This window comes from Sarcophilus harrisii, chromosome 2, assembly GCF_902635505.1.
Source record: "Sarcophilus harrisii chromosome 2, mSarHar1.11, whole genome shotgun sequence".
In the NCBI taxonomy this organism is placed as follows: Eukaryota; Metazoa; Chordata; class Mammalia; order Dasyuromorphia; family Dasyuridae; genus Sarcophilus; species Sarcophilus harrisii.
This window is the reverse complement of record NC_045427.1, coordinates 29,505,514-29,518,138: the sequence shown is the minus strand read 5'-3', so window position 1 is coordinate 29,518,138 and position 12,625 is coordinate 29,505,514. Positions and strand designations below refer to the sequence as shown.

Sequence of the window (12,625 nt, the reverse complement as noted above, 5' to 3'; positions counted from 1 at the left end):
AGAAAGAGAAGGTTCTATGACCACGTAAAAGGAAAGGAAATAACCATTGGACAAACTGCATATATTACCAATATCTTTCCAATGTTAAGAGAACTAGAGAAAGGTCCCTGACATATTGAGACATGAGACACTTTATAAAGGATTTATGGAGAAATTTGGAACGACCATGGGTCACTAGAAGGATAATGGAGAGCTGCGCAAAAAAGGAACATTTTTAAAGAAGGAAGGTTTTTTTTGGGGGGAAGATAGATCTGTTTGAGAGATGTTGAGATTGGGATGCTGAAGAAATATCCAATTCAAAAAATTATTAATTAATCAAGCAGTTGGATGAAGTCTCCATGAGTTCAAGGAATTTAAAAATGTGAAAAATTAGTTTCTTTTATACATTTTAATTCTTTCCAAAAAGAGAATATGATTCTCTTTTCAGATGGCATCCTCCCTTCTTTACTCTCCTTCTTCCTCTTTCTTTCATGGGTTCTACTTAACACGTTAAGACCCAGTTTAGATTCTGCTCCTTTACTAATCTCCTCTGACTAGCTTTCCAAATATGATATGAATACTCCTATTTTAATTATTTATTATTAGGAGGAGATGCTCCTAACCTTTTTTTTTTTTTTGTCTGGTGAAGTTACTGGATCCTTTCTCAAAATCATGTTTCTATACATAACATAAAATACAAGGAAATACAGCTATCAAAAATTTTTTAATTCATGAAACCCAGGTTAAGAACTCCTGAAATAGTCAAGCCAATAAATCATTTATTAAACACTTGCTTGTGCCAAGCTCTGTTCTAAGCACTAGCTAGAAGGTTTATCAAAAGATTTGCACCTGTTTTTGTTTTAACAAAAAGTTATATTTTTGGAAAGTAATGTGTCAAATTAATAGTGACAGATCTAGAAGAGTTTGAACAGAAAATATAATTTTAGTTTCAAATAAAAGATAACATTTTTAAAGTTAAAATATCCCTGCCCTTTAGTGGCAGAAGACCAAATTACAAGAACAATATACAATTAATTAATTATGGAATTATTCACACTAAGTTGAGAAGGGAGAACAAAATCATAATATCTGTTCTTATCAAGTTTATGACAAAGCTGCCTCCTATCTTTCTGTTTTTTAATTCTGAATCTTTGAGATCAATGATTAATTCATCCTCAGGCTCTAATGATCAGGCTAGATAGTGATTATGGTGAGATGAATAGAGATGCTTCTTTGCAAATCATTGGGCTGATATACCTGGTTGAGTAGCTGCGCGGAGGGCATTGGGCAAACGGTTAACTTTTCTCATGATTTCTTTCCATGATTTATCCACCTGTAAAAACATTTTGGCCTCTGCCGGCAGCTGTCTCTGAATGTCTGGAGCACTGAAAATACTCTCTAAGTAAAGCCAATTTCTTTGACAGGTCAGCCACTCATCCTAGGGAAATCAAGAAAATTGAAGTGTTAGCTATCAGGGAGCCACTGGCAGCTTGAACCATGGGCCAGTTCATGCCCACTCAAGGATCTTGGATATCAGAGCAGAGATTTCCCCCACTACCCCAAGATCCAGAATGCCTTTAAGGGAAGATTGAAGGGACTGGGAGCTTATGTTGATGAATAATTTTCTGATTATGTCATGTTAGTAGTGGCTAGGGCAAGTAGGGGATGCAGTGCTCAAGGTCTAGAATCAGGAAGACTTGAGTTCAAATACAACCTCAAACATTTACTGACTGGATAACCCTGGGCAAGTCACTTAGCCCTGTTTCCCTAAGTTTCCTTATCTGTAAAATGATCTGGAGAAGGAAATAAATCATTCCAGTATCTTTCCCAAGAAAATCCCCAACTGGGGTTATAGAAAGTCTTGTACAATTGAACAATAACAATTTAGGTGAAAACAGTGACAAGAGTGATTAGCCCTGGCTGAGACACCCTAAAGATGAGACAAGAGTTTTCATGTCTTCAAATTCATATTGTATGATAGGCAAAAGGGGAAAATTTGGCACCAGTTACCAAAAAAATCAAATTTATTTTATTTTTCTTCTACTCCTTAAATACTCTGATATGCCAAACTATTCTGCCACTGTCTTGATACCTAATACATAAAGTTCTCTAATATCTGCAAAGCACTTCATACAGGATCTGCACTAAAACTTCTGGAACGCTCTGTATCCATTCATCACCATCACTTTATCAAAGAGGAAGCTGATATTTAGGGAAGGTAAGCCCAAAGTCTCCCAGGTAGTTCCTATCAGAGATAACATTGAATCCATGACCTAAAGGCAAATGTTCTTTTTACTCACTATATTCCACGGCCTCTCAGCCCAAACTAAAGGCATAAAATAGAGGAAACTATTATTTCTCAGGTTTCTTTTGGTTCTAAAATTCTTTGAATTATTTATTTTAAAATTTATTGCTCACCAATGTTTGATTAAACAATGCAAGTTGCTTTTGCCATTCATCAACTCGAGGTTTGAGTGGACCCACATATCGGGAAGAGGCAATTGTGGCCACATTAATGATGCTGTCATCTAGAAGAACCTTGAAGGAAAAAAAAGAGCATATGGTAAGTGGAACCCATTTCTGATTTTTCCTTTTCTATTGTTTTCTTCTATTTCTTTGTATTGCTCATTTGTCTCTTCTTGTTTTTCTCTGGACTTCTGTATTCTGTTGGGAAAGACAGATCTCTGAAAGAAAATTAGAGATTATATTAAGGGAATCTTTCATGTAAAAAGTAGGCATGATAAAAAAAATGGACTTAACAGAATCAGAAGAGATTAAGAAGAGGTAGCAAGAGTACACAAAAGAACTATACAAGAAAAATCTTAACATCATTGATAACCTCAACGGTGTGATTGCTGCTCTAGAACCAAATGTTCTGGAGAATGAAGTCAAATGGGCCCAGGAAGCATTGCCAACAACAAGGCTAGTAAAGATGGACTCCCAGCTGAGATATATGAAATCCTAATGAAGATGCTATTAAAAGAGCAGCATTCCATATGCCAGCAAATTTGGAGACACCCTAAAGATGAGACAACCTTAATTATGACCACTGGATTAGAAACAATCAGTTTATGTCCCAGTCCTAAAGCAGGGCAATACTAAAGATTGTTCCAATTACCAAAAATTGTGTTCGTTCACACTCCAACAAAGTTATGCTTAAGATTCTGCAAGATAGTCTCCAGCACTACATGAACTGAGAATTACCAGAAGATCAGGCTGGTTTTTGAAGAGGCAGAGGGATTTAAATTGCCAATATTTACTGTATTATGTAGAATACAAGGGTGTTCCATAAAAATCTACTTCTGTCTTCACTGACTGCACTAAAATCTAAAATTTCAGCAGTGAAACAGAATGAAATGAATGAAAAAAATAGAATCAATTTAATTTTCCCCAATTTTCACTAGAAATGCCTTCCCTTCTAACCCTATCTAAATCCAATCTACCTTTTAGGATCCCACTTATGTTATACCACCTTCATTAACCTTCCCAACCAGACCATATCCTCTAAGAACTCAGGCACTGGGAACTTATTTTTGTATCTCTTTCATATACTCCACAGAATTTTGCACAGAACTGAATATAGATTAGGTGCTTGAAAGTACATGTTGATTGAGTGATTGAAGTAGAAAAACTCAACAGATATGATGGTTTAGACAAGGATTCCCCATCTCTGCTTCAAAGTCTCATGGGCCCAAATGGCTGCATCTGGTGCAGATAATTCTTGGATAATGCAATAGAACCCTATCTCTCAAGCTTTCAACTCATTGCTGTTACTTACCTGTATGTCATCTGTCCCACCCAGGATAAAAACATCTTTGGTATCTCGGTGAGGCAAAACAATGAATTCTGTTGTTTTCCAGGAATCTTCCACCTTGTAAAAGAATAACATTCTGATAGACTTATGTCATTTTCCAAATAAATAAATATATTATAAACAATGACCATGACACTGAAAAGAATCCTTCATGTAAAATGAGATAATATTTTTTTGTTACCTGATTGTTAAAATCCTTAAGAGATAAATTTATGATTTATAAATTTTATGAAAGAGATAATTTATTAAAAAATTTATAAAAAATTCCTTTAACCTTCATTGCTTAGGTGGACAAGTTTAGTTGAATTTAGAATGAAAGTGGAATTGAACAACTTTCAATAGTAACAACAATTCAGGGGTCCAACTCTTTGTTGGAATCTCATGAATATGAAAAAGAAGGTTTGAGAGAATTGCTCACATAGATCTGGACAAGCCCAGATAACACAGGGAGGAATAGAAACATATTTATTATCATTGTCATTATTATTATCACAGGAAGTATTTATCTACTGCTTTAAGGTTTACAAAGCATTTTGCTTTACTATCTCATCTGATCCTTGTAAAAATTCTGTGGGTTAGGTGCTTTTACTATCTCAGTTTTACATATGAGTAAGGTGAGTAAGTGAGTAAGTGAGGCACAGTGGGGTTGATTTGCCCTGATTTATGCAGCTAGTAAAGTGTCTTAAGCAGGATTTGAACATTTTTCTTCCATAGTCTAATTCAGCTCTCTATTCCCACCTGGCTGCCTTCTTACAGAAAGCAATGTACAATCAAGAATCAGTGTTTGCCAGGAGACAACATCCAAAGAGACAGCCATAAAACCAATGGCCCCATTTGTCTCTATGTAAATACATAAAGCATGGGTAAAAAACCTGATGTTCAAGGGAACCCAAAGGGTCGATCTCAAAGGCGAAGCTCAGTGGGATGGGACTCAATGATTTTCCAGGACTATGCTACAGGCCACAGGAATTGGATGAGGATTTTGGGAGACAAATTGCAAATTTGGCAGGGATGCATGCTACTTTAATGACGGGATAATTAGTGACATATCTGGTCCTGCTTTCTCTGCCAAGTAGCATGGGCGAAAAACTTGAGATTTGGTTTAATGATAATTTAATTTTTTAAAAGATGAAGGAAAAACAAAGGGATCTGCTATTTTGGACTAGAGCCTGACCAATAAGTTGCTAAGGCAGAAACAATAAGAATCTTGGACAAGTGAGTTGGAGTTAGAAAAACCAGAAAGGAAAAACCAAAATGAGTGATAGGAAGTAGAAATGTAACTTAAGTTAGGAAATAAAGAGAATCTTGTTCTCAATGAGCTCAAATCACTAGACATGGATGAACTAATTCATAGTTATAAAAAAAATGGCAGGCCCAATTTCTAAGCACTTTTTGGTGTTTTAGCTCTGAAATATCTGAGAGGACAGGAAGGATCTCATAAGATGGAAAAAAGTAAATATCATCTAAACTTTTTTAAGTAAAGAAGATAAAGATTACAAAAACTACAATCAGTGAATAAAACTTTTGAACACTATTTTACAAGGATAGCTAGTTTCTGAGTTCCGGTAAAGGGAAACAGCAATATCTAAAAGCTATTACGGCTTCACCAAGAACAGGGAATGTTAGTCTAACTTTGTTTCCTTTTATTGCTCTAGTAACTAGCCTGATAAATAAAGGAAATGCCACAGGTTCAGTATCCTACTTCATTTGACCAACTCTTTCAAGATAGGAAGAGATGTTAGATGGTAACACAACTGGATAAATTTGGGATTGATTGATGTGATCCAAAGGTAGTCATTAATATACCATAATATGCTTTTGATGAGTCATGGAAATTCTACAATAGTCTACTTAATCTTCATCATATGATTTTCAGCCCATGAGACAATCATGGATTTTTTTGTTTGTTTGTTTGTTACCTTTTTGAGTATTGTCTCCAGAGATGCTTCTCCAGAAGCCTGCCCAGAAACATCCTGAATCTCTTGTCCAAAATCAAAAACTTGCATATCAATGAGACGTTGCAGAGTTAATGGATTTTTAGGGTCCACAAGGGTAACATCAACTATTTGCTCAATAGTTTCCCAGTGTCTTGGTTTCAAGAAGGGGTTCCTCAAGTCTGTGATCACAGGAAGCTAGGAAACAAAAGCAAAGCATATTTGCTCCCATTTTAATCTGTAAAAGACATTGGAGTTGTGAATGGAATCAAAGAATAGTCATTAATAGGTTGATATTAATCTATGAGCAAGACACTAGACGAAGTGCCTGGAAAATATGCTACCACTTTAGATTTCATTTGAGCGAAAGAATTCAGTATTGGTCTGAGAATCATTTTAGTGCTAGTTTTTAATTTCATTTAGTATGAATTCATAGAAAGTGTAACTTAGTTGGTTTTAATTGCAGAATAATGATTAAATATTGAATATGAAATTAATATCATGAATCTGATACTTATGTTAGATCATTAAATTAGTATTAGTAAAATTTAAATCATGAAATGGATTGTCCACATAGGAAGACACTACCATTTAGCAATTCTCAAAGGAAATGTGCAATTCCCATTCTCCTTTTCTCAAGAAGTGCTGTATTATGTTTCTGGAGTTGCTATGAAGTCCCCTGAGCACCAAACCTGTCCCATAGGGGAAGCAATAGGAATACATAGGTAAGAACAGGATGAAAGATATGGATGATCTATAATTTGGACTAAGAGAGGAGTAACCACCTCTGATCCATTGAAATTCTAATGTGTAAGTACTCTGTGCTGGAGAAAGGGATGGGATGTAAAAGGGGAATAACTCTGGTTCCATTGGTGGTTCTGGTATCACTCTCAGGGGTCCTCAAACTTTTTAAATAGGGGGCCAGTTCACTGTTCCTCAGACTGTTGGAGGGCCGGACTATAGTAAAAACAAAAACTTTGTTTTGTGGGCCTTTAAATAAAGAAACTTCATAGCCCTGGGTGAGGGGGATAAAGTCCTCAGCTGCTGCATGTGGCCCATGGGCCATAGTCTGAGGACCCCTGCTACAATTTCCAAATAGTCACTTAACTATGGAAAGTCCTTTCATACTTTTTCATCTATCCTCTTTTTTCTCCTTCAGATTCATGATAAATGAAATACATCTGGAAGGGATCCTAGAAATTATTAAATCTAATCTCATTTTACAGATGAAAAAATTGAGACTAGAGAAGTTAAATGGTTTGTCCAAGGTCATAAATTGAATTAATTTCAGAGCTAGAGCAAGAGTATCTTTAGAAATTTTCCAGTGGCTTTCTGAATGTCTTTAGGTAAAACTTATTAATTAAAGTAATTTTTGTTCTTCTTACTTCTAGGTCAGGGAAATAATGATAGATTGTACTGAGACAAATAGTTGGTTTTAGACAAGCCAGTAGCTTTGAAATGGGGGTTAAGGGAAAAGGTAAGGTAATAGGGATAGAGTAAAAATAAAGGCTGAGAAAGAAAACAGTGAATAAAATAAGATAGAGGTAAATTCACAAATAGTAATGATAACTTTGAATGTGAATGGGATATCTCTTTGTGGTAGCAACAAATTAGAAATTTCAGGAATCCCCATCAACTGGGAAATGGCTGAACAAGTTGTGATATATGGTTGTGATGGAATACTATTGTACAATAAGAAATGGTAGGTCAGTGATCTTAGAAAGACATGGAAAGACTTACATGAATGATGAAGAGTGAAGTGAGCAGAACCGAGGGACAGTGTATACAGTAATAGCAGTATTGTTTTAAGAATGACCGAGTCATTTTGACTATTATAAATACATAAATTAAGAATAAAGGACAGATAAAGATACTATCTGTATTCAGAAAAGAACTGATAAGTAGGAGTATGTATAGAATAATTTTACATACACACAAACATATATATATATATATATATATATATACACATATATACATTTAAACACACTATTTTTGTCTAATTGGGTAAAGGAGTGAAGATAAAAGGGGAAGAAAGAGGAACAAGAGGTTTGGCAATTGTTAATGATGTAAAGTTACCCATGCATATATCCTGTAAATAAAAGGCTATTAAATTAAAAAAAAAGGGGGGAAGAAAGAAATTTACCATGATAATATTATATATTTTAAAAGAATAGCAAGTTGTACATAACAGATTTTTAGTTTCATGGGAAATCATATTTTAAAAATTTTACTGTTATTGAAATGCTTATTTTATTCCATAAATTGAAAATAAATTTAAAACCAATCTCTTCTCTGTACAAACCTTTACCCATTTTGAGCCCCTGACTATTTAAGTAGCATTATGTTGGCATTGTCTGAATGGTTTGAAGAATATCATTTGTGGCTTTATGGCAGTTTTCTGATTCTTTTCTCTACAGTCTCTTAGCAGGACTGTAGTCCAGATTATGGAAAGAATCTCCCTTGCATGGTCACTTACTTTTTCCTTCATCATTTCCACCTTACTCTTCAGCTGTGGCACTACGTTGTTAGGCGGCAAACCTTTTTCCAACTGATTCACAAATTTGGCATACTTTGAAACTTGAGAATTGAGAGACTCCGGATCCAGATTATCAAATTTACACTGTAAGAATAAGAAATCAATAAATTAAAAAGTTTAAGGTGACAGATCTTTAAAAAGAATGAGAGAAAAGATAAAATGAATAGAAATAATTTCTAGTCTTTTTACACCTGATTCCCTCCCATGTACACTTGAACATATAGGTATACCAGTCTACTTGATGGTCTTCAAATGTGGCCCTTGATCTCCTGTCCCTTTGCCTTTAAAATATCTGTTGCTCTTGCCAGAAGCTTCCTGGCTCCTTTCAAGAGTCAACTCCAAAAGTCTCTCTTTCTAGAGTCCATCAAGTATTCAGTCTCCCTTGGGATTTGCTTTCTTTCTATTCTGTCTGTATTTAATAAATAATAAATTTAGAGGCAGCTACAGTGGATAGAGCATCAGCCCTGAAGTCAGGAGGACCTGAGTGGTCTCAGACACTTAACACTTCCTGGCTGTTTGACTCTGGGCAAGTCACTTAACCCCAATTAGCTCAGTAATAAATAAATAATCAATTTTATGTTATCTTCCAAGTGCTGTTTTTTAAATCTTTCTTTGCATCCACAGTGCTTAGCCCAGTGCCTGACATATGATAGGAGTTTCAAAAACGTTTTAAATTTAAATTTAATTTATTTTAAAAAATATTTTCTAATTACATTTTAATCTGGTTCAGACCATACTGTAGAGCGTTTGACATCTCTGTTGTGGAAACATCTCTAAAACTATAAATTACTGAGAAAGTGCTGATCTGCATTAGTAGGGAGAGTTTCCTCATCTGTGAGTTCTGTAGCCTGATGAAATTGCAAGTCTAGACCCTTCTCGAGTCTTAGAATAAAGTTTTTTTTCCTCTGCTGTCATTACTCCCTGGATAGGACCCACGATAAGAGTGTCTGTGTGTTATGCAAGACTATTCATAATGAATTCTACTTTATGGTAGACCTCTGTTAATGTAAATCATATATATAAGCTAGGGAAACTTTCCTTCAAGTCTGAGCTATAGTTCTAAAGACTGAATTTGTAGAATGTTGTAAGATCTTAGAAGTCATTTAACCAGTGCCTTCCTTTGAGAGATGAGGAATGCAGGAGGTTAAATACCTAGCTTTGAGAACACAGAGTTAATTAGAATTAACTAGAATTAATTAGAATTGGTAGAGTGAATATTGCTTCAAAAACAGGTCTCCTGATACCCAGTGCAGTGGAATTTGACTTTTAAAATAGCTTTAGTGGGGGAAAAGTTGAAAGTTGGCCATTGAGTTTAACAGGTAAATTTGTGCTCAATTATTTAAGAATTAAAATTATGAAAGTGTATTTCTTTTCTACCTCTAACCAGTCTACTTGGAGGACATCCCATTCAGAGAGAGAATCCCAGAGCAATTGCTTTAGTTTCAGCTCTGCACAGACTTCTTCCAGAGCCTCAAATTTGGACACTTCTACCTTTAAGAGAAAGAAAAAAGAATTCATTAGAACCTATTTCTTTATGAATAACAAAATAAATAACCATCTCTTAATTCTCTGCCTATAAAGTTAGGCATACAAGCAAGGACAAACTTGCCATTTACCTGAATCTGGGGATGGTAAATGGACCCAAAGTGGGAAGAAAATCATAAGACCAGGAACTGAGGACTGAAGTCTCACTTGTTTTTACCCCTTATAAATAAGTTGCCAAGGACTGCCAAATCTAGCTCCATTTGTCTCTCATCCTTTTCCTTCCTTCATCATCCTAGGCAGCAATTTTTGCCTGAACTATAGCAAAAGTCTCTTAATTAGTTAATCTGCCTTCAGCCTCAATCCTCTCCAATCCATCCTCAAAACTGATATTTTTATATGGAAATTGATATTCCAGATCACTCCCCAGCTCAAAAAGCTCTATGGTTTCCTTTCTGGCTTTAACTTATCTTTCCAAAATAATTTCACATTTCCACACCTCCCTCCAATATAGCCTACTAGTGAGTGATTCCCTATTCATGCCTTCCATCTGTGGGCTCCTTGGCTTGGAAAAGGCTGTCCTCTGTACCTGAAATGCTTTTCTGCCTCACCTTCACTTTTTGGTTTCTCTAATACTTTCAAGATTTGAGCAATTGCCTTTCCTGATATCCTTCTATGGATAGTACTTTACTTCAACCAAAATTATTTTGTCTCTATTTCATATGTTTTCTGTATTAATTAAAGATATGTTATATCTATTATATCTATGGATATGTAAGTTCCTTGAAAGAAAGGAGTATTTTGTTTTTATTTTTATGTCCTTGACACCCAATAACACATAATACATGATTAGTAGATGTTTACTGAATTGAAATGAAAATTGAAATGAAATTCAAGGACGAGACAGCCATCTGAGTTGGATTTCCAAAAAAAGAATATGATTTCAGCCAATAAAAACGAGGAGAAAATCCATTTTAGGCATGAAGGAATGGTTGTGAAAATGCTTGGAAGTGGTAGAAGGTTGAACAAGATGGAGAAAGGGCTGGTAGTTAGTCTGATTAGAAAACATACTCTGTACAGGGAAGGAGAAGGAAATGAAATTGGAAAGATGGAGTACACTTAGATTGTGGGAGACCTTCAATGCCAAGAGAAGGAGCTTTATAATTTTGGAAAAATACATTTACATATGTTGTTACCTTAAAGTTTTTCTGGTAGGATTTATACTGGAAAGCACGTTTCTGGAGGTCATCCAGAGTCACCTGTAAGTCACCTAATAGAGTTTTTATTTTTTCTTGGTCAGCTGCGATGTCCAAAATCTGTGGATCCTGTGAAATGAAAAAAAATACTGATTAGCAGTAGATAATAAGTCTTTTGGATATGTATAGGATAGCTCAAAGCCAGGATCTATGTTGTGTAAGATTAAGGTGAAGAAGGACTGCACTGAGTTTCCACTTAGGATTTCTATTTCCCATTTTCCCCTCTTTGCTTTCATTTGCATGAAACATCAGAAACTTTTGGGATTAATAAAAACCCTAGTCCCACACCACTCTCATGTATTTTCCTTTTGCAGAATTTCTGCCCTTTCTTTGGGGGATTGCACAAAATTAACATGGACTTTCTAAACTTAAGTCAAATAGAGGCATGGGACAAAGACTTTGCCCTTGAGAACTACAGGAAGAATTTCAAACACCGTTTAAAAGTCTGCTGGTGCTACTTAGAAGGCTGGTTGTTCTAAGACCCAAAAGAGATGAAGATTTTCTCTATAGGGACAAAATTCACCTTTAGCTAAGGCTCTGGAAATGAACAGATTTCTTTCTCATGATGTAGGATTTTTTTTGCTTCCTATTTCATATCGTATCACTTCAGAAACCTAAATCTTTGTCTGGACTTTAAGTAAAAAAAAAGAGAAAGAGATGGTATACAGACGTGTTCTCTACTCTTCCTTAGCCCAAGAATCTAGCTGAAGCCAAATGCTAGAAGTACAGAAACTCCACAGCCACATGTTGCCCCATGGAGTCATAGCTGGCAGGGAGGGATCATTGCCTCCCAGTGACTATGATCCCAGCACCCTCTGGAGAGACTATATATCATATGAGCTCAGCATGGAATAGGTCCAGCAAGAAGACATAACCAAGAACATCACTGGTCTTTGGGATCAGGGCCATTAATTGTCCTTTCTCTCAAGTGACTTTTGACCTATGCTCCCTATGTATGTGCTCTCTCTCTATACATACACTGGCTACATACATTTCTTTCTTATAGAGGAATATTTATTCTCCCTGGACACATGTGAGTTCCTCAGCAAAGAGACCCAGAAATGAAAGTAATCCATTTCTGAGGCAAGAGCAAAGGTTGGCATATGACCAGTGACATGCTGTCAGCATCTACCAAATATCATAGAAAGGCACTGTGCACAAAGATGAGAAGGGATCATCTCTAGTATGGCAGTTAGATGGCACAAGAGATAGAAGACTGATCCTGGAGTCAGAAGAACCAAATTCACAATCTCCCTAGTATGGCCCAAAACAGATGCTTAATATCTGTGTGATTCTGGACAAATTACTTGATCTCTTCATTTCAGTTTTTTCATATGAGAAATGGGGATAATAATAGCACCTAACTCAAGAGAAGTATCTGTATAAAGTATTTGGAAATGCTCATTATTTTTTCTCTCTTTTTCTCTCTCTCCCTCTCTGTCTCCCTCCCTTTTTCCCTCTTTGTGTGTGTGTGTATGGGGGTGAATAAGGTTATTTTTTAAACATATTTTAGTTCAGCTTATTCAGAGATTAAAGCTAGGTAAGAAAGAAATGAGGTATAAAATGACCTTTTTAACTTAATCCAAAAATGAGTAAAAATAAAAGGAATTAATCTGAAAAG

At 35.6% G+C, this 12,625-nt stretch overlaps 1 protein-coding gene across 1 annotated transcript in view; it reads right to left on the bottom strand.

The window, feature by feature from the left end:
* The window catches only part of DNAH6 (dynein axonemal heavy chain 6), a 189,518-nt gene that overhangs the window by 140,493 nt on the left and 36,400 nt on the right, over positions 1-12,625 (bottom strand). Inside the window, exons 15-21 of the mRNA XM_031949760.1 lie at positions 10,945-11,073; positions 9,644-9,757; positions 8,207-8,350; positions 5,713-5,925; positions 3,758-3,850; positions 2,398-2,517; positions 1,237-1,417 (exon numbers count right to left, since the gene is read on the bottom strand). Coding sequence (XP_031805620.1) covers positions 1,237-1,417; positions 2,398-2,517; positions 3,758-3,850; positions 5,713-5,925; positions 8,207-8,350; positions 9,644-9,757; positions 10,945-11,073 — 994 coding nt within the window. The remainder of the gene's footprint in view (positions 1-1,236; positions 1,418-2,397; positions 2,518-3,757; positions 3,851-5,712; positions 5,926-8,206; positions 8,351-9,643; positions 9,758-10,944; positions 11,074-12,625) is intronic.